At 38.2% G+C, this 27,958-nt stretch overlaps 4 protein-coding genes across 4 annotated transcripts; 3 read left to right on the top strand and 1 right to left on the bottom strand.

Annotated features, from left to right (window-relative positions):
* The first annotated feature begins 1,438 nt into the window (after positions 1–1,438).
* Positions 1,439–6,626, top strand: LOC113677753 (uncharacterized). Its single transcript, XM_027194585.2, has 7 exons — positions 1,439–1,938; positions 3,161–3,275; positions 3,704–3,826; positions 4,733–4,908; positions 5,256–5,577; positions 5,956–6,000; positions 6,359–6,626. Exons 1-6 carry the CDS (start codon positions 1,579–1,581, stop codon positions 5,997–5,999), a joined length of 1,140 nt encoding a protein of 379 aa, XP_027050386.2. The 5' UTR covers positions 1,439–1,578; the 3' UTR covers position 6,000; positions 6,359–6,626.
* Positions 6,627–6,927: 301 nt separating this feature from the next.
* On the top strand, positions 6,928–15,255 carry LOC113677749 (uncharacterized). Its single transcript, XM_089210149.1, has 6 exons — positions 6,928–7,435; positions 9,301–9,415; positions 9,818–9,952; positions 10,875–11,050; positions 12,159–12,492; positions 14,059–15,255. The coding sequence occupies exons 1-6, from the start codon at positions 7,043–7,045 to the stop codon at positions 14,100–14,102; spliced, it is 1,197 nt and encodes a 398-aa protein (XP_089066275.1). The 5' UTR covers positions 6,928–7,042; the 3' UTR covers positions 14,103–15,255.
* Positions 15,256–15,338: 83 nt separating this feature from the next.
* On the top strand, positions 15,339–22,158 carry LOC113677733 (uncharacterized). Its single transcript, XM_027194567.2, has 6 exons — positions 15,339–15,832; positions 16,608–16,722; positions 17,503–17,625; positions 18,841–19,016; positions 19,444–19,768; positions 20,323–22,158. Exons 1-6 carry the CDS (start codon positions 15,464–15,466, stop codon positions 20,364–20,366), a joined length of 1,152 nt encoding a protein of 383 aa, XP_027050368.2. The 5' UTR covers positions 15,339–15,463; the 3' UTR covers positions 20,367–22,158.
* Positions 21,045–27,351, bottom strand: LOC149043457 (uncharacterized). Its single transcript, XM_089210154.1, has 7 exons — positions 26,953–27,351; positions 25,838–25,952; positions 25,328–25,447; positions 24,410–24,594; positions 23,268–23,592; positions 22,383–22,442; positions 21,045–22,046 (listed from the first exon to the last, which is right to left on the bottom strand). Exons 1-6 carry the CDS (start codon positions 27,304–27,306, stop codon positions 22,399–22,401), a joined length of 1,143 nt encoding a protein of 380 aa, XP_089066280.1. The 5' UTR covers positions 27,307–27,351; the 3' UTR covers positions 21,045–22,046; positions 22,383–22,398.
* Between the last annotated feature and the right edge of the window lie 607 nt (positions 27,352–27,958).

The raw sequence follows: 27,958 nt of genomic DNA, 5'->3' as shown, positions 1-27,958 counted from the left end.
TGAATGAATGGTCGATGAGAGTAAATAATACTTTCCGTTCGATCATTAACTGATTTTTAAGAAAACATTGTCGTGACAGTCCTTGCCAAACTAGTTCTGTTGGTTTTCAAATGTTCCTACGATTCTTTTTTTCTTGCGCGCTCTCTAATTGACAGGTGTCAGATTGTGACAGATACTTGTAAAAATAATGTTTCAAAGTTTGTTTGGAAGCCTTTTAAATCACCTTTATCGTTACGGAAATGAAAATGTTTCGCTGAGGCATCTCTCTCTTAAATTTGCATCACCTCTATTTTAACCACCATTTACTCACTCAAGAATTGTTCAGTTTATGGAAGATCTTGCCGTATTTTACGGCCATAAGTCATTCGGGTTCTTTCGGAAAGAATTTCGTTAAGTATAAAAACAATAAATATGTTATTTACCGGCTAAGGGTCGGTCCGTATGGTGAAAAACTGTGACCTCGGTCTTGAAAATGCTGCCCTCGGCCTACGGCCTCGGGCAGTATTTTCAAGACCTCGGTCACAGTTTTTCACCATACGGACCTCCCAGCCGGCAAATAACATATATTTCTTTTCTTGCAATGGTTCTACTTTCTATCTTTTTTTTTAACACCTTAGTTTACTGATAACAACTTTACAAGTCTCTATCTCTTTAATACTTTATGCACGAGTTGGCCACAGACGCCCTTTGATTACGTAGTTCATCGCTAACATGCACGGAGGCCATGTATGCTAAACCTGCGTAAACTAATATCAGTTCATTAACGCTTCCTTTTTTCGTTATTAGAGTTATGGACTGAATCTGAACCAGTTCGACTATAGAATTGAAATCTTCCCTTCCATTTTAGATGACTCGTTTTTTACAAGTAGCAGGTATAAATTAAAGAGTTATGGGATGGAGGACCAGATATTATCATGGAGAGAAATAAAGCAATTACCGTGCAGTTCATTTTGGCATCAACAGCATTTTCATTTTTATTCTCATTAAAACAATGAATTACTTGATTAACAAAACAAACACACGTATGCATGTAATGAACTTGTCAACGAACCAATCATTGCATTCGCCGTGTCGATACCAAAGTGTGAACTTTTTATTCTGTTTGGTTTCTAATAAATCATTCAACGTGTTTAATTTTGCATTTGCAAAGCGTGTGGTCCTCTTGACAGGAAAAAATAGACTTGCAACCATTTTTTTTCTCTGTTGGAAGGTTAGGCTTCGTTGTAGTGCTTATGAAATTAAGGGTTATCAGTTGGGAAACTTAAACAAGTCGTGGAGTCGAAATTACAGAGCGCAAGTCAAAAAAAAGTTTCAGTTTTAAAAAAAATATACTCATGACTTTTTTTCAAAAATTTTCTAACTTTCGAGTAATAATTTCACCTGCTAACGTTATCGTAATTACGTGTGTCCTTTCGAAACATGTAATGAATATATGGAAAAGATTTGAATCGTAAAATACAGTCGCAGGTGGCAAGAAACAAACTGAGAGATCAAGCTGGGCTAAGCGGAGAAACGAAGAAATCATTCATTCAATTGGACATCACGTTTCTGAAGTCTGTGTACAGTTTCATTTGAATTATGTTTCTTGGCATTTTGTATTTCTCTGGAGTATTAGCAATCCTCACGCAACTTATTATAGCTCAATACATAAGTTTGAAAGGTTCTTTCGACGATGGCTATAGTGGAGTATTTGTTTACGGCAACTGTTTTCCATTTTTAAACCACAAACTTAATTCAACACCGTTCGAATCCCGTGCCGTAGTTGCTACAGAGGATTGTATAGAGGCATGTACCGTCAGTCATCGATGCCGCTCGATAAATCTCAAAGCTGTTCCTGAAAAAGATAAGAAATTTATATGCCAACTCCTGGAGTCAGACAAGTTCAACTCGACTGATTTGTTCGCTGCAAGTTTGGATTTTCATCACTACAGCTCCGTGGTAAGAATTTGTTACTTTATTCTTTATTTATCGTTCAGTGGCAGAAGGCAAAAGGCCACTGACAGACCCGAGGGTTAGATATTTCATTTTGCAGTTAAACAGAAAAGCATCCAAACTAAAAACAAGAGGAAAAAGATTTTCACGTAACTGGTGAAAATCTAGTAACAAACTGTCTGATAAAAAAATAAAGTATGCAGAGAGAGGTTAGAGACACATCGAAATTTTTTTTCCGATCAGTCACGTAGTTTTTCGCGTCGCTTCGGCAAGATCCCTCAGCGCTACAAAGAAGAAAAGGACTATTCTTTAATACTTAATGCGAGAAGTTGAGCCGGAACAATAGACCATTTCTTGCTACGCTGCACAAGTACTGAGCCTGTCATGATCAAACCCATCCAAAGATTGCCAATTATTTTTTTTCGAAAAATTGTTCGTGGTTCACGATTTTTAGCACCTTACTCTCTTCAGACATTATCGCTGTAATTTTAAAAAATACCATTTTCTATCGAAAAGTAAATAATAAAATTAACATAATGTACTTGCTCCTAAGAAACCATTAATGTAATACATTTTATCATAATTAACCTCGACTTTCATTTCGTTGTCATTTCGAGTTAATTTAGTTTTGTAATATGTCAACCGTGTACACGCACAATGTTTTGTAGACAATTGCGAAGTTTTTTAGTGGATCGGAAAGTTTTTACGATAAAATCAATTCCTTACTTGAACAAATGAGTCCATCAGAACCGAAACCCTGAGTTCAGTCTAAAGCCCACGATATCCTCTCACTTAAAATAAGGTAGTCTTGATATCGTCATTATCATTGGAATAGAAGAATTCTCAATGTTTTTTGGAATTTTAGCTTTTTTCTTTACTTTTTGAAATATTGAGCTGTATTCTGCAGTCAGTGAGAAATTGGACATGAAGGAGCTTTAGCAAACTTGTAAACATTACAGATCTCACGCCAACATGCGAGATCCCTACTTTTATTTTCTTTCGTGCGCCTTATTAATTAAACATGAATTTAATTGTTATTCATCGTGTGCTCCATCATAAAAACCCAGGTCAGAAGATCCTCACATGTGGAAAAAAGTGGAGGCCTTTGATGAGTTTTCATATGAATGGTTTTTTAAACTTTCTTGCCTTATATTTGTCAGTAATTTCATCATTTGTTATCGAAGACTTTCCAAGTAAAGTAAATTACTATCATTCATACTCGTTTTAGGCCCCTTGTGAGCGCAATCCATGTAAGAACGGAGGGACCTGCGTACCAGATCACCAGAAGTACGAATACAAGTGCGCCTGCGTCAGAAGCACAAAGGGAAGCCATTGCGATAAGTGTAATGTTTTATGCCTTTTCTTGAAGATTATCTCAATGATAGACTACTTTATGTTAGACTGACTTCAATATTTTCCTCTCTAATAAGGCAATATTGAATTAATTGAATGTGCACAATTCCTGATGTAAATATCTGTGTGAACAGCTGATCGTTTTTACTGATTTTTCAGCCAAAAGCAGTCTTATAATGACTGTTGTGGGTAGAATTGACAGAGGATTCGGCAACCTAAGCGGAAAATATAATCAGATTCAGAATCCCTCTCTCTCCCTGACAATGAAGCAAAACTGACTTTAAACGAATTTCGTCGTTCAAAAAAATGCAGCAACTGACGTTGTCTGAAATGTACAAAGAACTCTTTCATCCTGAAATCAAGAATTGTTCTCAGTGTTAAAAATTTTTTCAGACGTAAGTCTTCTTTTGCTAATCAGTTTACCAGAGTTGTGCCGAGCTGCGCGATGTTGGAGTGACTGAAAGTGGGAGATACATGATTCAAGATCAACATAGTGACAGCGGGTTTTACATTTATTGTGATCAAGAACACATCGAGGGAGGTAAATAAGATAAGCTTAAAAGAAAATTAGGAAAACTGGTTACACTACATTAAGTTTAAGCTTTTAGAAAAATTCGCAAAAAAAGGTAAAGAATGCAAAAAAGCATTTTTCGTAGTTTGATTTGTTCCGTTTAGGTATTTCTGTTTATTTAAAATTTTATGCAAAACAAACCTTTTCCTTTTCGGTTAAAAATAGTTTGTTACGGTTATAATCCGACTTTTCGTGTCAGGCAAGAGACTCATCACATATTTTTCGGAATTTTAATGCAAACTCGATGAGCATCACTTTCAAAGTCATGTTCGCGCAGTGTAAGATGTTAGCAGTCTAGCATTTATCGCAGAAGGATTACCAACCACGCGTCAAGAGTTGATTCCAGAAGTAGATTTTTAGATTGATTGAGAGAGGCTGAATAGGCACTCTATCCAGTTTACTTCTCGTTCACAATTTGTCAACAAGGGTTACTGGTTGTACCATACCAGACATTAGGTTAGTTTGGGATTTACCAACAGCTTGACCTGGGAAATCAGTCTCTTCTAACTCTTAAAACAATTTCTTTTGATCTCTTTCCTTTTCCAAGAATACTACCATCGCGAAAAAGTTGTCCCACCCAAGAATTTTCACCTCGGCTTGACACTTGCGAATTCGTAAATACCAAGAAAACCCTAAAAGAAAACGAACGTAGGGTAATTTCCCTAAAGAATTCAAACCATAGTAATATGCTAAGGTTTATATTGTGCGATAAACGTAGTTCTAACTCTGTACATCGAAATTTAAATAATACAAAATGACATATATACCTTAACTTTGCATGCATGCATTTTGCATTCAAAACGAAGTCATATCTCTCTATCCTATTTTTCATTTTTATTTCTCTCTCTCTCCTTGCTAATTATTTGTTAAAAGTAGGATGGACCATGGTATTCAAAGCGGTGTCTGGTGTAGGATCTGATGTTTATCAATTGTGGTCCGCCTCAAACGGTTTATTCGAAGAGAAAATTGAAGCCCTGAACGTAAACTCGTCGTTCAGAAATCATTACAAGAACCGCCTGGTGAACAGATGGCAAACTGTTGCTCCTAAGGAGGTAGGTTAGACTGTGTCTTGACTAAATGTGTGTGTTGGGGGCGTGGGTTGACCAATGTCATGTAAACTTATATGAACTTTAAAAAAGTTCTTAAATTTCTTATGATTAAGTTCCACAATCACTCTTTTAATACGCCCGCCATCGGTCGGTCAGTGAGCCAGTGAGCCAATGAGCCAGTCAGGCGGTGAGCCAGTGAGCCAGTGAGCCGGTTAGCCAGTGAGCCAGTGGATCAGTTAGTCAGTCAGTCAGTCAGAATGTCACAGTAAGCTGGTCGACTAACAATGGATCGCTCAATTTAATGATTTATTCCATCATTACAAGCATCATTGTGTCATTAATTTCCTTAGGCTCGCGTAGCTCTTTACAAAGATGGAAGTGAACTGTTCTCCATTCTCTTTAACGCCTCAAAGAGCAACAATGAAAACTGGTTTACAAAAAATAGAGTCATTTCTTCACCATGGACTGACTTGAAGAGCAATCTGCCTACTTACTTTTCTATTCCTGGGGCCGATGGACGACGATTTTATGTCCATGGGCCCCACCCTGGGTGTAATGGAGACTATGGATGGCTCTCTATTACCCAGCACTACTGCACATATGAGACAAGCCTCCCGAACACATCTTTCATATACAGCAGACTTCAAACCAAAACCAACTGGAATGTTCAGGGTAAGAAAATGCAGTGAAATTGCACCATAACGAACTGAACGTCAGTAGCCATGTAGAACTTAGTAAATATCACGAGGAGCTGAATATAACTCACTGAGTTAAAAACAAACAAGGAAACTAAGTGAAGGGCGGTAAAATTGACGCAAGTGATCAGGTCAATGCTGATTTCAAGTTTTAATCTGATTGGTTGATAGGGTGGCACGATTATTCTAAACCAATCATCGAACGATAAGAAGCAAAGCACATACAATCCCAGACTACTTTCGATATTCATTTCACAAGCGTCGAATTTTGTTCCCCCAAAAGACGCGTGTACAATCAGGGCATTGTATCGCTTCTTTGTTTACCTTTCAATTTCCTTATTCTGTTTTGCTTTAGAAAATGTTGGCGTCGCAGATGTCTTAGCGGTGTATATTCGCTGAGGTAAATTAGAACTTCAAGACACTGTTTTAATTAAAACTCATCAAAACCTCTTGTCAGTGATATGTGAGACATAATTTCTCGTGGATGCTCTTTTCACCATTTCAACCCTAAGATCTGTCAAAAATTCACCTCACTCTTAGCGTTACATTTTTATGGTTCTATTCCAGAGAATTTGGTGTTTAGTCCAATCATAAACCCAACTTTTACCTTTTGTTATTCTCATGGCTTATCTGCTTTGGACTTCATTGATCACATTAGAAGAAAACACTCATCAAACACTTGGAATTTAAGGAGCGCAATGATCCTGTTTGATCAGTTTGAAACTTCCATTTGACTGTGTGTCTATTACATTTTTCAGGCGTTGACGACTATTGGCCTATCTGACGGAAACGGGAGGTGTGCCTTAACTTTGAGATAAGCTTCCGCTGGTAGCAAATACTAACAAAGATAAAAATCCGTTTCTAATGAAGGAGGAATCCTAAAGGGCTGATTTTCATGATAACCAAAAAGTTGTTTGAGAAACATTTGCGCTGAAGCTACGTAACAAGACTATCAATGCCATATAATTGATAAATGCAAATGAGCTTGTACAAAAGGCTGAAATAAACTTTTTGATTTTATTTGTCGTAAATTATGTGAATGTGGCATATTATCTCCACACGGTAAATTATATTTGGAGATTTACCGATCGATGGGTTTTTATTTCCATTAAAACATCTACTTTAGGGATAAAAAGAGAATGAATTAACATTTGAGGAAACACCAATAACTCATGCGTCATTCGTCATGATGTAATTTTTTCCATTAGGTTTGGACCCTTGCGTTTTTTTCATTCGACATCTTCAATCCCTATCTACATTACAATCTGTTTCTCCCACAATATTTTGCACAAGCATTGTTTTTCATACTGTGTTAATTAAAACCCACATGTTTCTCAAGATGATTATAAATAAAGTGTGTGCAAAGAATTGGGTGGCAAACAAAATGAAGTGAGGGATTTTACCACAACGAATTGTTACCAAAATCTTTACACAACAGTTGAATGAACCACGAACACCGAAAGATTGTTATGATCTCAAAGTGGTATCAAGATTTTGTTTTAGTCCTATTATGGCCAGTTTTGATACTTGCAACAGATGATTCTTCTGGTAGACTTCAAGACTCTACCGAAGTTTCTGATGGAATCATCTTATTTGCCAATGTGTTTTCATTTCCGCATCACAAGCTCGACTCAAGACCATTTGAAACTCACGCAGTTAACAGTGAGCAAGATTGTATTGAAATTTGTTCTCAGATTTCTCGCTGTCGATCGTTAAATTTCAAACATGGGACAGAGGAAAGTGATGAATTTGACTGTCATCTTTTAGACAACGACAAATTCAACTCTTCAGCTTTATTCGAGAAAAACCCAGATTTTCATCATTACAGTTTAGCGGTAAGTAGATGAAATCCGAGTATCACTTTTTTTCCATTTATTTTTCTCCGTTCAATTTAATTTTCACCTTTCCTGGATAAAGTTTATCGCTAGAGAAATTCCTCGGGCAATTCAACTTAAAGCAACGGATTCAATTTTTCTTTTTCAAAATTATTTTAATTAACAAAACACAGTTACCACATAGACTTCGAATTTAATAATTCATCTCCTGCAACTGTGCACTCTACTTCCTTACTTCCTTTTATCAATACAGTTGTGGGAAATTTACAAAAAAACAGGTGTGAATTCACAAAGGAACGGTAAACACAAAGTTAGTATGAGTTTGCGGGTTTTTTTTATCTATTTAAAATAATATCGTAAATATTTAGGTGTGGATAACGTAAGTTTCAGGAATGATTTTGAAAATTAAGAAGAGTATTGGTCTTATTTTTAAATCTAATTTCCTTTCCATCTCTGAGGCAGAAACTTTGAGTGGAATGAAAGCTTTTCCACTTGCTAGATCTACGAAGATAAATAAGGTTTTACCGCTTTCAGAAACTCGTAATTCGGGAATTCATATAGCTTTAAAGAAAGCTTTTATAGTGGCATTACATTTCCGATGAAACTGAATTTACATTAAACCGCTGTAGACTCATTTACCGGGCTTAATCACTTTCTACATACATGGTAGGAACTTCGTTTAAATATTAACTCTTCACGGTTTTTTTATTCTAAAATAATGAATTTTCGAGAAAAATATACTTGAGCTTCTCATTCGGCAACTGATATGAATCCGCAGCTCGGAAAAAATCCTCTTATCGGATGGAAATGGTATTTTTAATTGTCGTAAAGAACTTGAAAAACCTTAGGCAAACTTTAAGGAAATATTGCGCCCTTGGCATCGGGTTAAGATTATGCCTTCAATTATAGGAGTTGTTTTCTATGGAAACAATGTTGTACATAAGGCTTTCAAAAATATCTTGTGAAATGATGACGTCGAAACCCGTTGCCTCAGTAACGTAAGTCAAAGCCATTCTTTTTTCAATTGAAGTTTATCTTTTCCCCAGACTTAAACAACTGTTTCTAAAAAGAACTGTGTCATGTCAATCATAAATCCAGCGAATCATAAATTCGACCGCAAGCCAGATTAGATAAAAGTATAGATATACGAAACAAAAACAGTTCAATAGTCTTTAATGACAAGTGGACGTCGAATAAAGCGAGTAAAATCCAGATTATTGCTCATTGGGTAACATAATATATGGATAAATAAATTAAACTTTCGTTTTCGCTATGAGATAAACATCAAATGCAAACAATGGCATGATATGTTGGTTACCAAAGGAAGTGTTAATTTTAACCGGCGGCACAACAGAGTGCAATTGTCAAATTGAAATAACACGCGGCGTAATGGAGAGTTACACTAATTGTGGCACATGATGCAGTGAGGTTTGAGTTCGAAACCTGGCGAAGTCTTTGTGTTGTGTTCTTGGGTAAGACACTCTACTCTCCCCATGCCTCTCTCCACCCAGGAGTATAAATGGGGACTAGTGAATTGTTAGGGAAGCCTGATGAAATGCTGGGGGGGGGGGGGGGGGGGGGTGGTAGCCTTAGGATGGACTGGCATCCCATCCAGAGGAGAGTAGTAATACTCTTAGACACTTCATGCGATGGAAACCGGGATAAGCTCTGGCTTTTTGGACCAAAAGGCTTTTCCACTGATAAATGCTATGCGTTCACTTTACTGTGTTAACCATATCATTTGCACAGTTTTATGAGTGAGCTGTCAGCCCATGATTGAAACAGTAAGGTGAAAAGTGCTTTGAGCTGCCTTAAACTTACGCTGTTATCTAATGAGAGGAGGTGCAAATTCTCTCCCTCTTCAGGCTCCTTGTTATCACAATCCATGCAAGAACGGGGGAAAATGTCGCCCAGTAATCGAAAAGTACGACTTCAATTGTCAGTGTACGGAACATTTTGGAGGAAAAAAATGCGATCTTCGTGAGTATTTCAATTTATTTTTTTCTCAGTTCGTGAGCGGGCGGTATTCTACAAATCCTGCTATCTAATTGGTTCCGATAGCGGGCAGTATTCTCCCCATCCGGCCCACTCACAGCGGGAGGTTCTTTTCGCAACCATTTGTTAGGTTTAGAAAAAAATAAAAATGTTATTTACATCCCAAGGTCGGTCCGTATTGCGAAAAACTGTGCCCTCTGTCTTGTGTACCGCCCTCGACCAACGGCCTCGGGCGGTATCTAAGACGTCGGGCACAGTTTTTCCCAATACGGACCTTCCGTCTGGTGAATAACATATATTTCTTTTCATTTTTAGTTAAGTTTATCTTGAATGTCTGCCCAAGTTTAACATTTTATAGATTGATTATCCTTGGTGTTTTACTTACAGCGAGAATTTCCCAAGGAAGCAAGGATTGCACATGGTTTTTGGAAAACGGATCGAACAAAAGTGGCATTTATCAAGTTGCAGCAGATGGGACTGACATCATCAGCATCTTTTGTGATCAAACCAATCAAGGAGGAGGTAACAAGGCTAATCGTTTCACTGAGCTGACATAGTTCGCTGCACCAGTCTACTCTCCAAATGATTACTGTATCGAACTCAAAACCCTGGCATTACACTCTTACAGAGCTCCTCATATCGCAAAATCTTGGTGTATGAATGAGCTCCAAAATGAAAACGAAAAGGGGAGGTACTAGAGAAGAGGGAAAATTATTTTAAACAATTTATGGCAAAGAAACAGGTCGCGAGTAGTCGGAAATCCAGATTTATAATCCCTATGGTTTGCAAACTGATTCGGTTTGGTTAAATACTACGGTTGCAGGGATGAGCCTGCATTCGTTGGGTTACGAAGTGAGTTAGTGAGTTTTGAATTGAGAGAAAGTTCTAAGGAAAAATGGAAAGCTAAGCAAAACGCGTTAAATTAAGAAGGAAGCCTTCCATTTTTTTAAAGGTACTCAACGGAATAATGGCTTTTACTGCCAACGGTTGGAAGTTTGGCCAATTTACGGCTACGGTTGACCCCAAATGACACAAAATGACACGTTCTAGAAAAAAAATTATGGTTTCTTTTTTTTATGACTAATGGTCAAAAATTTGTCATTTTTTAGGTCCAACGGCCTTTTTTTGGTCGTTTCACGGCAAATGATTAACCCCATTGAGAACCTCTATTTATTTTTACCAGAGTTTAGAAGTAGCCTAGATTTTATATCCTCGACCTAGTTTCCTGAATCGCGTGGGAGCCATCAAAAGACTCTCCAAATCACTAAGCCTAAACGTATTCCTTTATTCTGATCACTTGATTCAGTTTCGGAGTCAATAATATAAGTTCGCATGAGACATCTCGTAACCCATAAATTTCCAAAATTCCATTTATTTTTCCCACCACCTCCACTTTGGGCCTCGCTACACAACGAAAAATTACGTGTTGCGTGTTTGCCAACAGGTTGGACTATGGTATTCAAGTTAGTGGCCGGTGTTTCAGCTGATATCTCTCGTCTGTGGTCATCAGGTGACCCTTTAAACGAAAACAACGCAGAAGTATTGAATACCACTTCAACGCCCAAAGAACATTACAAGAACCGAATGATAAGGAACTGGAATACCTTAGGACTAAAGGAGGTGATAAAATTCCTGAAAATTTTCCGCGGTCATTATGATATGTGATACTGAGTATGATGATATATATGTATTTTTTTCTTTATGATCGCCATCTTCGGTATCACTATCGACCTTATAACCCTCGTTATCACCGCATTCACCGTCCACGTCATTTCTACGGTCATTGTCGTGTTTATCATTATCGCCGTCGTCATCGTTATTGTCATGTTCATCGTCAACGTCATTATCGTAATTATCGTCACCGCTATCGTCATTCTCATCCTCAAAGTTATCGTCGTTTTTCATCGTCATCGTCACTGTCATCGTCGTTGTCATCCTTAGTTATTGTCTTCTTCATCGTCATCGTCAATTTCATCATCATTGTCATCCTCAAAGTTATTGTCCTTTTCATCGTCATCGTCATTCTCGAAGTTATGGTCATCGTCATTTTCATCCTCATTGTCATCGTCATCGTAATTGTCATCCTCAAATTCATTGTCATTGTCATTGTCATCATCGTCATCCTCAAACTTGTCATTTTTCATCGTCATCGTCATTTGTTATTAACATTGTTATTATCATTGTCATTGTCATCGTCATTTGTTATTAATATTGTCATAATCATTGTCATTGTCATTCTTACTGTCATTATCATTATCATTTTCATATTCGTTACCTTCGTCATCAGCACTGTTATCGTCTTGTTCTTCATGGCCATCGTGATCATCACTAACTTAATTTTAGACGGATACAATTAGATTCAGCAGTCACAGATCAAAAGAATGGCTTTTCGACCGCTGTTTCCAGGGCTAATTGAGATTTTGAGTTGGTTTATGTGGAGACTGAGAGACAGGAAAAACGCTTAGAGTTAGGACGGGAACCAATAATGATGTTAATCCGCTTATAACTTACGGTTACGGCAAAAAACCCACACACACCTCGAAGTAAAGGCGGGTGACCTGCTATCACCACTGCGCCATCCTTGCCTCCACTAAAGTGTTAATATCATCTGCAACTTCACTGTCGTTATCATACCGATCACAAAGCGAAGTAACGCAAAACCAAAAATCCTGAAGATTGTACTCTGAGTTTACTTCTGGGTGATAACTTCTTTTAAATGTAATTTTAGGTGCGTGTCGTTCTCTACAAAAACAATTCTGAAGCTCTCTCCATTACGTTCAACGCAACTGGCACTGACAACATAAACTGGTTTGCAAAGGATAGGTTGACTGAGTCGCCATGGACAGACCTGGGAAGTGAACCTCAAAACATTTTCTCCAACATTGATCCACATGCTCACTTAGGAAGAAGTTTTCACATAAACAGGAATTATGGGGGATGTCCTGAAGATGCAGGGTGGCTCTTGGTAACAGAGGGAAAACCCTGTGAATACGAAAAAAAGCTTCCACCCATAGTGATCCTTTATAGTAAACTCCATAACTACACGAAATGGAATTTTCAAGGTAAAGAAACAAGTATCGATTTTGAATTATAACCTTGAGTTAAAATGATTCAACGAGACCACACATCAAGATATGTTACTTCTCAAGTCGTATGCCAACTGGGGATAGAGGGATGGAACTAATCTGATCGATTACTTTTTACCTGAGGCGTGGTATTTTGTGGTTATAACACACTTTATCGCGGTTTATCACTATCTCCTTCTCGATATACATACCCGCCTAAAGGCTCGGTAAAGAAATAGATACTTTTCGTCTTGTCACGAGCGTGGAACGAAGAAAAAATTCTTAGTCCCTATGAGAAATCGAACGTCAGACCTTCGCTCCGATGCTCTACTTTCTTTATTTTTAACCGAACTCAAAATTTACCGTCTCTCTTTTTCTATCATGACAAACATGACGCTATCGACATTGCTGATCCCAGCTGCAGTATGCAGGACGCGTGTTATATGAACTTCGAAATACAATTCGCTTACTGTAGAGTCTCTGTGGCTCAGTGGTAGAGCATCGCAGCGGGGAATCGGAAGGTCTGAGCTTCGATTCCTCATGGGGACCCACTCGCTCGTGACAAGACGAAAAACAATTTTTTCTATCATTTTGAATTCTTACAAGTGTGGAAATCTTCGACTGTTGAATGTCTTGTCTTGCGGCCAATGTGGGAAAAAAGGTAATCCAACCCAACAGCAGCGCGATCTAGAATTACTCTTTTTGCTTGACTATGGAGGCAAAAGCGAGAGAGCAAATATGTTTTTGAACAATGCAAATTAATTTATGAACTTAATATTCAAAATATCTGTAACATAACCATAACAGAAAGAAATTAACCTGAAGCTGTAAACCTGGCCAAAGTTATAAGCGGTAATTTAGCGTGAACAACTGGGTTGAAAACGTAAATTGGCCACCATAAAGGGTAAAAAAGCTGACGTTTCGAGCGTTAGCCCTTCGTCAGAGCTATTAGAGGAAGTGTGGGTTGTGTGTGGATTTATATGTAGAAAGTGGAGCTACGCCATTGGTGGGAATATGGTGACGAGAAAACATGAATAAATTATTTGAATGAAAAGCGCTCGTTGATTCCGTGGGGATTAAGGGTGCCGATTTGGAATATAAATTTTTGTCGGCACCCTTAATCCCCACGGAATGAACGAGCGCTTTTCATTCAACTAATTTATTCCTGTTTTCTCGTCACCATATTCCCACCAATGGCGTAGCTCCACTTTCTACATATAAATCCACACAACCCACAATTCCTCTAATCGCTCTGACGAAGGGCTAACGCTCGAAACGTCAGCTTTTTTACCCTTTACGGTGGCCAATTTACGTTTTCAACCCAGTTGTTCACACTAAATTACCTCTTATACTCTCCCACCAACGCAGCACCACAGTTTCTTTAGAAACTTACCCCTTTATTCAAAGTTATAAGCATTAGCCATAAAAATCAATCATCCCATTGAGAACCCCTATGTTGTACAGCATAAACACTTTACTGTGATCCATTCAATATCAAGGGAATTTGTAATTCCATGTTTAGACAACTTTCACCAACACAAATTTCCTTTTTTATTTTTTTAGAAAATGTTGGCACTGCCGATGTTCTTGTGGTTTTCGTTCGTTGATCCAAAGACTCACCAGGAGATGGACATGAATGACTATAAATTGATGCTCAGATAAGTTTTTGGCACATCAATGCAAGACAACCTTCATAAATCAACAAACTCTTTCAGAAGCGCTATATAACTGACTCACTGTCTTAGGCAGGACAGCGAACGGGCTGAAATAGCAATTCTTTTATCCAAATTTCATTGAAAGTTATGTACACAGTCAGACATCTGCTTATTGACCCGTTCCCTGGTTTCTACTTACTTATATAATATCCGCTATAAAATGTTCTGTAATAAAAATGTACCAGTCAATTCAATACCACAATAGTTCTTGGCGTGGCAAGCAGAATGAGGAATGTGTCACTGGATGCGACCAAGCCAATTTGAACTGAATTTTAATAGGATTCTTTTGTCCATAGAGCTTTACAAATTGCATTTTTAGTTGAGGACTGTTTCGCAACGTCAGAAATGTCCTAGAAAATTAGCTTGTGAAGGAGTTAAAGTGTTGGTGTTTATTTGTCCGAAAGTGAGTCTCAACATATTAACTTTAAGACGCTCTTTGGATGCCTTTGTCATTTGGCATCTCTTATCATTCCTTTCTTTCTTTTTCTTGTCGTATTCTGCTCTCTACATTGTCTTTGTTATTGCATTTGAATGTTGTAAGTTGTATAAACGTTTAAAACATTGACTCTTAACTTCAGAAAAAAATACCTGGCATGTAGTTATCAAGGCATGCCTTTTATGTCTGAGACTGGGAAGCTCAAAATTGCTAGGAAAACTAGTAAAATAGCACACAAAGCATTAAGAGAAGATAAAGTTTTCTTGAATGTGTAAATTCATATTTCATATTCTTTCACCGGAAAATGCCAAATGGTTGGTAGTTTTCGAAATTAGTTATGGTGCTTCTTGTGTATTTTAGTACCTAAAAATGGAAAAATATTTACCATCCTTTTCGCTGATTGAAAATGGAAAATGTTAACCATCCTTTTTTTTATTCTTGTTAACTTTGAATGGTATGTTCTCTGCCTACAATGTTTAACTTTCCGCTTATCTACTGCTTTAAACAGATAGATATTTTTAACTTTTCATGCAAAGATTGATAGTAGCCAAAATACTGTCTATGTTTAGTGTGAGAGCTATTTATTAAAACGCACAAACTTAACAACAAGTCGTTGCAACACTTCCCTTGGACGAAGACATGAGTGCTGACCATTACCCTTCACCTTCACAGATGCGTCACCCTCACTGTTGGAAATCATTCATCTGACAATGAATTATTGATGTTTTCAAAACAATACTATTCTTTAAGAAAAATTGATTAATCAAACGCGCGTAATTAGAGAACATTCTTCACAGACTACCTCTTTTCCGTAGAGATGAAACTGGATCGTGTCGCCAACACTTACAGTTGCTTCCTCTTCATTTTATGTTCTTTTATTTTCGCGTACAGTGTGGCCGAGTCAACAAATTTCAAGAATTCTTACTCGAATGGATATTTTTTGTTCGGTAATCCGGTGCCTTTTCGTCGCCATCAATTAAACTCTTCATCAAACATATCTTACGAAGTTGAAAGCGAAGAGGAATGTCTTTTAGGATGTATCAACACTTCAAACTGCCAGTCTGTGAATTTCAAGATAGCCACTGGGAATAATGGAAGGTTTCTCTGTTATTTACTAGACACTGATAAGTTTACCTTCCCGCAATTATTCAATGTGAGCGAAGATTTTCACCATTACAGCTTCACGGTAAGATCTTTTATAAACAATCTCGTTCTGTTATTGGAAACCAAGGGCACATTGTCATCGCAAAAATACTTTTGAAATTTTCGGAAGGTTGAAGGTCAAATTGTCGAATTTCTGGTTTATGAATAACTAAATTATGATAAATATGTTCTAAAATTGGTATCATAATTTCTATCTTCCATCACCGCGCTAGGTTATTTGTGATAAACAATCGAGGAGCCACACTGGCGTTTTATTAATATACTTTAAGTGTATACATCGACAAAACCAATTTGTTTTATGTTTTTAACCTGACTACTTCAATTTCTTGAAATGAAAACTGATTAAGGCGTTTTTAGTTTAGAAGTAAAGCTCCATTATTTGTCTTGTTTTCAGTTTCTGTATTGATCACAATTTCTGAAGCCATGACCACTGTCAATCCGTCAGTTTTTATCGCAGTGGCTAAAAAAGGATTCCTAGGCAAAGGCTAATAACACGCGATCGGTTGTTTTTTCGGACACTGAAAATTCTGATGCCGTTTTCTTTTAAGAGGGTCTCAACGGGGTACACCGTTGGCACGAAACAGCTGAATTATTGTATACTTGAGTCACGGATATATAATCAAGATTTTAACTGTCAGCCGTAATAGCCGTTACTCCATTGAAACCCTCCTATCAACTGCTTTCTCCTTTTCACATTTATCAGCCTAAATGCGTTTTCAATCTTATTCACATTTTTTGTGGCGATTTTGAAAATTAATTTAAAACAAACTTCTTCTTGTTTTGTTATCTCTCACCAGTCCCCTTGCCAGAACGATCCATGTTTGAACGGAGGGACCTGTTACTCAGTGAGAGGCCAGTATGAATTCAAATGCACCTGCCCGCCGGGTCTACAAGGAAAACTTTGCAACATCTGTAAGTAAGCATTTGAAATATTATCTTCACTTACCTTGCCGCAATAGATCAAACTTATGTCCCAGTGAAATACTTTTAGAAATACAATCTAAGAGCACAGTTTGACGGTTTAAAACGGAAAAGATGTAAAATATCAGAGGCTTAATCGAAGGTCAAAAACCACTATCTTATACGAACTGGTCAGATGGTATGACCCGTTTTGCGTCATTCTTTTGACACTTTGTCACTATTTACGCCAAAAGAACCAAAGATCGTAACTTTCAAAGTCGCAAATTGATCAAATAAAATCAAGCAATGGCTGCAAGAAATAAAATTGTTGTTGCCTGAAAAAAAACTCACACAGATGAAGTAGTGACTTCCGACGCCGCTACCACAATTTTTCCCGTCAAAACTATTTTCTCTCTCGTTTCTTTCCTTATGCAAAAAAAAAATAAAAAATAAAAAAAGCGGAAAAGGATTTTCTGTGCAATATCTTAACACATTCTAAGCCAGATGTCTTCCTTGCCTAACTTTAGGCCATAAAACGTAATGGCGTGCCATATGACCGCTAAACACATGTCGCAAAATTGACAAATTTCTCTATAAATTTGGTTGTCACGACCTATGTTTCTAATCGCCGGAAGCACGGATGAAGGAGACTTCCTAACGGCAATTATATCAGCCTAAAACACTTTAATTTTATTCTCTGGTGATGTATTCAGGATCACGCCCCTACTTTCATTTATAAATTTGCTTGTGGCGTTTGCATGCACCGCACTGTCATTGATTTTTATTTCATAGCATATCAAAGCTGTATCGAATTACTCAACGCTGGATATATTCTGAGTGGAGTTTACGTCATCAAGCCCAGCCAGTCAGAAGGGTTGATAAATGTCTACTGTGACCAGTTCAGTAGAGGAGGAGGTAATGAATTCATTATTATTTATATAGAGAAATTTTCAATTGAGTGTCGAAAGCAGTGTGGGATTACAGTTGTTTTGCTTTTCTTCGCTCTGTAACTGGTCCGGAAACTTGCCCCACTCTCTGAACCAATCAAGTGCAGAACTAAATCCAATCATGACTTTGCGTTTTCCAGCACCTTTCCACAGTTTGGTTGTTTTTAACTTGGGTTCTCATTGGCTCCTAATGATATTTTCCTTTTCTTTCTGATTGGCTGCGGTGATAACTTTGGTTTGGTTTTACGACACACGATCGAAATGCGTTCACTTACCTAAACGTCTGCCATCTTAAACGTGGACCTTTGAGGCCCTACTCGCGCTAATGAGTTTTCATTCAAAAATACTTTAAGGTGTGATGGGGCGGTATTCCTGAGACGAAAGCTTCATAACGTAATGCGCATCTATTCGACCTTATTGACAGAAAACGTTACAATCCACATAGGAAATGGCTTCATCGTGAGACAAACTGTCGAAAACGTGAAAAAGCTGTACCACGTTTCCTTATAAACTCACGATTTACTCCCTTGATTCAACAATTTTGCCCCTATGCTTCGGTTGACTCCCACTCACAACTCTCGGCTTATTCGAAGGAAACACACTGAAGGTCCCGTTTTAAGCACATGGAACAGTACCATACATGGGACGATAAAACACGTGCTGCATACATGTTTGCCAAGTTATGTATAAATAAACGAAATCCCTTCTAAATGTCAATGAGAATAATTAACGTATCGTACAGCTTCCAACAAAACGATAATATGAAATTAGGAGATCCTCGCAGCTAAGAACACTACTGAAACGAGTAGTTGTAAATAGGACCTGAAAAAAATTCAGGCCCGTACGGGATTTGAACCCATGACTTCTGCGATACCGGTGCAGCGCTCTACCAATTGAGCTAACAAGCCAACTGGGAGCTGGTCAATGAATTGGGTACAAATAAACATCCAAGTGAATGAAGATTTTAGATATATGAAAATTTCACATATTTGCACTGCGGTGGAGAGATGAAATTAGGAGCTGCGAGGATCTCCACCGCAGTGAAAATATGTGAAATTTTCATATATCTAAAATCTTAAAACGATAATACTTAATATACGACTGCATTAACAGCTATCACTTATCGTAACCTTTTTTACCTTATTTACCTCTTGTCGATGACAAACCATCCTCTATCTTACAGGTTGGACGATGGTTTTTAAACTGGTGTCCGGCGTTTCCACTATTCCTCACCAGCTATGGACATCGTCGAGTGTTTTGAACGAAGACAAACCAGAAGCACTGACCACCAATTCAGATTTAAAAGCTCATTACAAGAACCGCATGGTGACGAACTGGCAGACTGTGAACCCTACCGAGGTAGACTTGTAAAATTTAATGATAATTATTATTAAGTTAAATTAAAGGCTCGGAGTAGCGACATAGTTATGAATGAAATTCTCGTTGCAGAGATGAGGTAATCTACACAGATGTTTTAGGCTTTCATGTCTTTTAAAATGATGTTAGTCATGGGACAGTGGCGAGGGGAAATCAAGCATCGTTGTCACTGAAAGGTCGAGTCTGCAAACAAGAACAACTGGTGCAGCTTCCACTCCAGTTCAGCTTTAGTATAACGTAACTTGAATTATCCTTGCTACTCTCCCATAGATATGACTACGTTACACGGACCTCTGGGAGCAAGGCACTTTCTCCGAAGAGGTCTACGTGGTTAATTCTCCAATTTCGTGGGATGTTCCTTCATTTTTTGTTTCCTTTATGGATTCATTTCCTTTTTTCTTGCTTCCAGGCACGAGTGGCGCTGTACACAGAAGGGAAAGAAGATCTTTCTATTGTCTTCAATTCTACAAGCTCTAACAACGTCAATTGGTTCTCAGAAACTCGCGTCACTGACTCTCCCTGGACAGATCTCAATACTGAACCGCTTCTTTTCTTCTCAATCGAAGGCTGCTGTACTAAAAGAGACTTCTATATCGTCAGGAACCATGGAGGCTGTTCTGAAGATGCAGGTTGGCTCGCCACAGCTTCCGCAAATTGTGACTGGGAGGGAAAATATCCGGAATCAACCACATTGTACAGTAAACTGACGACCTATACTTCCTTCAAACGCACAGGTAAGGGAAAATGAAGGAAGCTGGTAACTGTCAATTTACCGCTTGAAAACATCCACTTTGAAATCCCTGGTGACCCTTGCAATCTTAGCGGCTCTCACAGGTGCAGTTGATTCACGAAGCACACAATTTTTACTCTAAATCAGTCGCATCTTTTTCACAACCAATGAGAAAGATTTGCTTAAAAACAACAACCACCCAGATTTCAAGCCTTGTTTAAGGTAACCAATCAAATTACTTGAAAATGAAAGAAAACTTTCTGAAATCAAGCGTATAATTTCAGGCCTTCGCTTTGACGAAGGGCTGACACTCGAAACGTCAGCTTTAAGGACTCTTTACGGTGGCCAATTTAAATTATCAAATCAATTGATAAAAAAAAAAGTTATCTTGCACCTCACTCAAGTAAATTACGGACACTTTCGAAGGGGATTAAAAAATTTTCAAGATTGAAAACGTTTTGAAAAAAGCAACATTTTGAGTATGTTTTGGGCTTGTGTTTCAGCTTATATTGGAGTAGTGTGGTAATTTAAAGTGATTTCTAATTTGTTTCTTCTCAGAAAACATGGGCACCGCTGATGTTATGGTGGTATATATTCGTTAAGCAATAATGATAATGTGTCTTAAATCTGCCGTTCAGCACGTTTACAAGTCTTAGAGTTAAACTGTAAAGAAACTTTGCCTCCACCTTAAGTCAAAGCTAGATGATAATAGGATATATACTCCAGAATCCACAGAAAAAAATTTCAGCAGTCAAAACTTTTTTTGTCGATGAACAGATGGTAAAAACCCTGGATTGAAAGTCGAAGTTTAAGCCAAGGCAAAATTTTGAAAAATACCATAAAGCTGCTCGATCTGTTTATTCATCAAATGTAAAAGTAAAACTATCTTCAAGTCAAATGGAGAAAAGTGCTGTTATATTCTTCATCATGATTCAATTTAAACAATTCTTTAGGAGAAATGTGTTTATGTGTTTCAGCTTCTAGGATTGTAGTGAACCGAAACTTCAACTCGATTCTTTCAATTCTTTCAAGGAATTCCTATTCGGATTACCTTTAACATTAACTTATAGGTACATGCACCTTAGAACAAAACTTTGCCCCGCCCTGTTATTTATGACATTTTTCATAACCCCAAACCTTCTTGTTTACAACTAAGACCCTTGGAATTTTGTCAACTAAATACAAAATAGGTATATCAAAGAAACAGTTTGGGCTGACTCTAAATAGCAGAAAAAATTTGTTGTAACTGTTTTGTTGTATAAAAGTCACATAAACCACACTTTACACGGAAAATTGTTTTTTTAATCAGTTTTTAGTTTTCCTTACGCTACAAGAAGTGCAGTGTTGAAAATATTGAAACTGCTGTTATCATAAGACCTCGACGCTCATGATGTCCTAATATGGATAGGGTTTATCATATATCTGATTACAAAATAACCTAGGCAGATAGGTTAAGTAAAGTTGAAATCACTGTAAACTTTGGTGGCCTAACTTTTGCATTTCTTTAAATTATACTTATATAATACTAAATATTCTCTTCAAGGGGCTGGCATGTCGGCTGATAACTTAAAGTCCGCGGCTGAGAGATTTTCCAAAAAGCAAATCATGATCTGGCCAAGAAGCGAAGCTTCGTGAGGAAATGTGAAATTTTGAGTTCCATTGAGTTCCTTACGATTTTTTATTTTGGACCAGTCATAGAGTTTCATGTTCTCAAAAAAAACTACGGTAATCCTTTTTTACTTTAAGCATCCAATAAAAAGAAAATACTTTAGAGTAAGAATATGAAAGCGATCCTTGTAGTTATGAATACTACTGGACTAGTAGTGAAAATAAGGCCTGAAAAAAAATTCAAGCCCGTACGGGATTTGAACCCATGATCTCCCATGACCTCCCATGACCTCTGGGTTCAAATCTCGTACGGGCCTGAGTTTTTATATTCGTTTCTTCAATCGCAGTTCACATATATATGATTTTCATGTATTTGCAGTCATTTATAATCTACAGTCTTCAGGAAGTAAACTGAGTATAACACATTTCTATTTTACCTGGCAAATTCTTACTAAATATATAACTAAACTTGAATAGTTAACAGGCTTTAATGTTTCTACCTCGGTCAGCAATATCTAGGAGAGAGAATTGTTGTAATGTGTTTTGCACGACCCGCGTTGCATATGAACTGAGGCCTGGCTGAGGTCATAACGGAGCTCTCTGCATCTCGGTGGTAGTGGACTCAAGAAGTGCTCTTCCTACACTTATTTTGTGCTTTAGCCGCTTCCTTCATCCTTTACAACAGAACAGAGCATAGTTAAGGCTTCTCTATTTGTTAAATGTTACATGTTTACATCGGGTTTTTATTTGGTTTATCTAAGTTCAATAAAGAGTAGCTCAAATTAATTGTTCGGTTAGACGAGGGGGGGGGGGAATGGGTGCAACTCAAAACTCATTAAGAGGGTTGCAAACATCTAGACCCCATCTTCTCATTGAGCTCCACCCTAGGCTGGGTGTGTCCATTCAAGTCCCTCGTCTGTCCTTTACTTCTCTACACATGTGCAAACCATATTCAAACCATATACAGTTTGAATATTTATTGTTCCAAATAATTCTAATAATCAACTTACCTTATCTAATAAATTATTAACGAATATACACCACAAACAAATCTGCGACTCCAACATTTCCTGTGCGATAAAAAATAATGACATATTATTCTTAGTGATATAAATGGAACTATAAATTTTGTAATTTTGTGGTCGTTAGGATGAATAATGGAAATTTTAAGCGGACAACATTCCATGAGGTGGCTCTTCCTGTCCATTGTTTACAGGTCAAACTTTAATTTAGAATGTTGGTATTTCGCGAAAGGAGGAAAACCCGGAGGGAGGACCCCGAGAAAAACCTTCAGAACAAGGAAGAGAACCTAAAATACATTCAACCTGCTGGTGACACCTGGTCCGGGGATCGAACCCAGGCCACAGCGGTGGGAAAACAGTGCTCTCATCTCTGCGCCATTCCCAGTCCTCTTACGTCCTGGGAGGCTAACTGATTATTCCTCCAACGCTGAGTTAGCGATAAAATTTAAACTATCAGGACATTAGTTTTAACCTCCCTGGTGGCCAATACATCTATTTATAGAGGAAGAGAAATACTTTTCTTTTCTCAATGGAATGCGAATAGGCTCGAATCTAAAATGTGAAAGTGGTGCTATAAAGCACTTTTCGATTGATTGTCCTTAACAGAAATGCAAAGTAATCACAACAACCAATTACAAAAAAGTGAAAGGTTCAGCAGGAGCCAATCAGAACGGAGAGTAAAAAAATAAAATGCTTAGAGCGCGGGAAAACGGGAGTTGTCGAATTACTGTTGGTTTTTGTTTTGAATCTGATTGGTTGAGATAGTGGCGCGAGTTTTCTGGACCAATCACACCGCGAGGTTTTTGATTAGTTTGCAGCGGTGATTTTGCAACACTTGACCAAAGAACGTTATAGCTTGTTCGCGAATCTTACCGAACTGATTCCAACTCGTGTATGTCGTCCTGTTACTGTACAAAACAGTAAAAGGAGGAAGACGTTTCTCCCATCCACAGGCACTCACAGTAATAGCCAGCCATCCTGCATCATGGCAGCTGCCATGATTTCTGGAAATGTAGAAATCCCTTCCAGAGCAACAGCCCTCGATCGAGAAGTAATTCTGGTGCTCGCTTTCCAAATCTGTCCACGGAGAGTGAACGATCCGACTTTTGGAAAACCAGTTTTTGTTGTCAGAACTATTAGAGTCGAATACGATATAAAGGGTCTCTGAGCCATTCCGTCTGTACAAAGCTATCTGCACCTAAAAAAAACAAATGATATCAGTGAGGGACTAGTCGTGTTTTATTCGGGGGGGGGAAGGGATTTAGGGGAATTGAATTTTCGGGAGGGGGGGACTGAGGGGGGATCAGTCGTCGCCAATGGAGTGTAGAGGAGAGACTTTAGACGTTTAACTGCCAGCGAGTTAGGGGAATCATCAAAATGCTACAGAGTCCCATGGGGGTTTAGGTTAATATTATTGTGACATAAACAGATTCCTCTCTTCCTCTCCCTCCCCCCCTTCCCCATACAGTATATAATGAGCGTCCCTAGGAGAACCGTCTGAGAGGTTCTCGGTCAATAATGGCGATGGCAAAAAGTGACCATGCGAAGAAAGAAGGGGTCTGATACAGATGTCTAAAATGGTTTCAGTTTTAAATGTGATTGGCGACATAGATGATGCGATCTTTTTAAACCAATCAGAAAACGGAATATAAATGAGGTAAAGTTTCTCAGTTCCAGATAATATTTGGCATGGACCATTGCTTTACTACGCATTAAAGCATTAAATGAATTCTGAATACGCGTCATAAGAAGTCTTTGATAACCCTTTCATTACCGAGATCTCATTGGTAATTCTCCTTACTGTCTGCCATATATTTCTTATGATGTGAGTTTGGAGAATTTAGTGTTGGATCGGCTAATAGTCCCGGCCCCTAACTGATACTTTTTTTTATTTTCTCATCTCTTGGGTGCTTGGTATTGTATCGATATTTGAAAGAGAAATTCTGTTTGAGTCACTCATAAGTCAACTATGCATGACTAAGAGAACTTGTCATGGGCGACTAAGACAGACTTACCTCTTTGGGTTTTGCAAGGTGCCAATTTGGCACAAAGCGGTTCTTGTAATGTTCTCTCAATGAAGAATCGATGTTCAACGCCTCTGATCTATTTTCATTGATCGTCTCTGGGGAGGACCACAGTTGCGAGCTGCTCCTACCGTTAGCCGAGACGCCAGATACAACCTTGAAAACCATTGTCCAACCTGTATACAAAATAAATTGTCTTCCGCGAATACTAGAGCTTAGTACACACAAGCATTTCTCCGCCATGCGCCCGGCGCTTGATTCTCAAATGCACCATCTGGAAAGCGTGCAAGCAGGCCAACATTATTAGCGCTTGCGCACGATCGTTACGGCGCCCGCGGGAAAGTATGAGGCTATGAGCTATGCGAGCATGCGTGAGACCAGAAAAGGGAAGGTTTTCGTGTCTTGGGTGTCATCTTTCATACTTTAAAAGCTAGCTTGATGGGTTGCCCATGCAATCTCTCTCCCTTTCTCCAATTTTTACATGTGTGGAAATCTAAGATAACTTTTTCGATTGAGTGTCGTAAAAACCGAAGTCAAAGTTATAACAGCCAATCAGAGGACGGAGGGAAGGGAGGGGGGGCGGGGAAATGACCCAAAGAATGACCCAAAGGGACAGTGAGAGCACAAAGTCAAAACAAGCAAAACATCTAGGCGTAGGAGAACAGAAGTTATCAAAGCGTGATTGGTTTAAATTTTAAATCTGATTGGTTGAAAAAGTGGCGCAAGCTTTAAGGACCAATCACGCAGCAAAGTAAAGCAAAATAAAAGATAGCCAAGATGACTTTCGACGCTCCACTGAAAATTGCGCCAAAAGATGCCGATGGAAAAGAACACTTCTCTTCTTTAAGCGCATAGGTCTTCAAATGCGATTTTTCGTGCATAATAAGGTAAAGTTTTCTTCGTTATTACCTCCTCCCCGGCTGGACTGATCGCAGTACACGTCGAACACTTGAGAGTTGTTAAAAAGACTTTTGTAGACACCATTGTTTGTGAAGCCAGCGTCTAGCAGCTCCGCGCAGCTCTTGGTCACTAAAATAAGAAGTTGACAAGAAACAAATTTGCTGAGATACATGTCCTTAAGGGACCCCCGAGGAAGTCTGGGCACGAGGTTTCTTTTAATACCGGTGAAATAATAATGTCTCTTTTTTATCATTCTCTTTCGTCCCGTTAGAGAACGAATCAATATGTAGCTCATTTTTAACAGGACTCCTAATCTTAAGATCTGGAATTGAACCTATGTGGTAAGAGTTATAACGCTCTACTCCAACGGTGCCCCGCTCCATCTAGGAGTATAAATGCACACCAGCAACTTAGAAGCAGCTATGTAAGGAAGGAGTAAGTATTTTAGTTTTATTCCGCTTTCCTCGAGCCATCTTCTCAGCAACATTTGCTTCATCTGAAAAATGCAGGCATACTTACACTTCTCACATTGCCTCCCAAAGAATCCTGGTGGGCAGGCGCATTTGAAGTCGTATGCCATCTCGACTGGTCGACAAGTCCCTCCGTTCTCGCACGGATCGAGCTCGCAGGGGGCCTAAGGAGAACCGATAATCTGACTAAGGGTAAGTGTGACAGGAAGTCTGGGTTCCTAGAGGCTCAGAGTTGTTGTGGTATCCTCACAAAGCTAGGCAAGCGGAAGATTTCTCATAGCCGATAAAAGTCACCAGAGTCGATATTCCTGTTCGACGACAGATCATGACAGGACGGAAAACGAGTGCACTGTAAGTACCTCCCGTTGTCCCATACAAAGCCTTAGAAAACTTTTCTAAGGCTTTGTATGGGACAACGGGAGATACTTACAGTGCACGCATTTTCCGTCCTGTCATGGCTTTACCGTCGAGATATCGATTCTTTGCAACAAAGGCAGTGACTTGCTTCTCTGAATACACTTATTTTATTTTATTTTTGGACAAATAATTGGAAAAACATGGGGCAAATTATAAAATACACATTTTTTGCGGTCTAGGAAGGAAATGCGTTTCACGAGAATATCGCTCTAATGAAAGTTGACGAAACTTGCTAAAATCCCTGCATGGAATAATTGCAAAAATTCAGCGGGTAAAACAAAATTTTCCCTTTTTCACCATCAAAAATTTCAATTTATGTCGATGTATTTAGATTTGCACTCAGCATTCCTCAATTTGTCATAGTGTCAAAAGGAAGGAAGGCAGCTTTCTCAAAATAACATAAATAATTAATCAAATCCGAACGAAAAATTTCCATACGTAAGGCGTTGGTCTAACGTTGGCGATATGATATTGTCAGAAAATTTTTAAACTTGAGAGCATAAACGTAAATTACGCAGTTTTTTTCGGTTTCCTAAATTTTAAGTCAGGGTGCACTTCATTTTAAAAAAAAGGCTTATTCAAGTTTGAAAAAAAGCTAAAAATAATTTTATAGTAACAGATGAATTAAACAATTTTTCCAAAAAATTAGATAGAGATCCTTTCTAATAAAACTACCTGCTGTCCTTATAGATAGCACAACACACAGAAAAGTATTCAAATAGGGATTTTTTTTATCAAAATACTCACCGTCACACTGAAGTGATGAAAATCCAAACTTGCACCAAATAGCTTCGACGACTTAAATTTGTCAGTATCCAAGAGGTTACAGAGAAATTTTCCATGTAATTTAGAACCTTTGAAATTCAACGATCGACATCGAGGGCTCTCTGTACAAGCTTGAAGGCAGTCTTGTTCTCCATAAACGAAGAGAGATTCAAATGGTGTAGCGTTCAGTAGATAATTAGGAAACGAGAAAAGATTGGCAAAGCTTAAAATTCCGTTAGAAACATCGAAAGAGCTTTTGTTATCAGTAAATATTGCTTCTTTAAACTGAAAGAAGAAAATAAAGACAAAAGTTGTGCAGTACAGCTTCAAGGTCATGTTTTTTTTAGCTGTAGTTGAGTTGTTCGATTCAGACGGATGAAATTTAACTGTTCCGTGTAATCTCAGACAAGAACATTTATTAAGTTACCATGGTAATAAAGATATTTTGTCATTAAGCATAAAGATAATTTTATCATGTTTACAAACCTAAATGAAAACTTAAACGAGGTCGAGAGACATACAGACAGTAATGAAACCCGACAAGCTGTTCGAGGATTGTAAATATTTTGGAGAATTCTCCAACACCCTTGACAGTTTACACGAGGCTTTGTAAAGGCAGGAAAATACATCCGTCACTTTCATAAAATATTCTCAGTTAGACACACGACTTAAACACCGCATTGTGTAAACACATTCTCATTCAAACACACTTATCGATCAATGAAAGCGCGTATAATATCTTAAATATTTCATAAAAATACTTGAATGTTATGTTTAACGTAACGTAATGCTTATTAGCATAAAAAACAGCTTTTTTTCCAATTTTAAGTCAGTAATTAATAATGTAAATGACTCCCATGAACTAAGGGCAGATAAACGAGTGGTGATTATTGTTACGCAATACGCGTGGGTCGCACAGCGTCCGCAAGTTTCACATCCCAGCGTTGCAGTTTTTAATGATTTAGACTACGTGCGCTAATGTTTTCCT

The sequence above is a fragment of the Pocillopora damicornis genome, chromosome 6 (genome assembly GCF_964200805.1).
Source record: "Pocillopora damicornis chromosome 6, jaPocDami1.2, whole genome shotgun sequence".
Lineage (NCBI taxonomy): Eukaryota > Metazoa > Cnidaria > Anthozoa > Scleractinia > Pocilloporidae > Pocillopora > Pocillopora damicornis.
The sequence above is the reverse complement of the archived record's forward strand: the minus strand, read 5'-3'. Positions and strand labels throughout refer to the sequence as shown.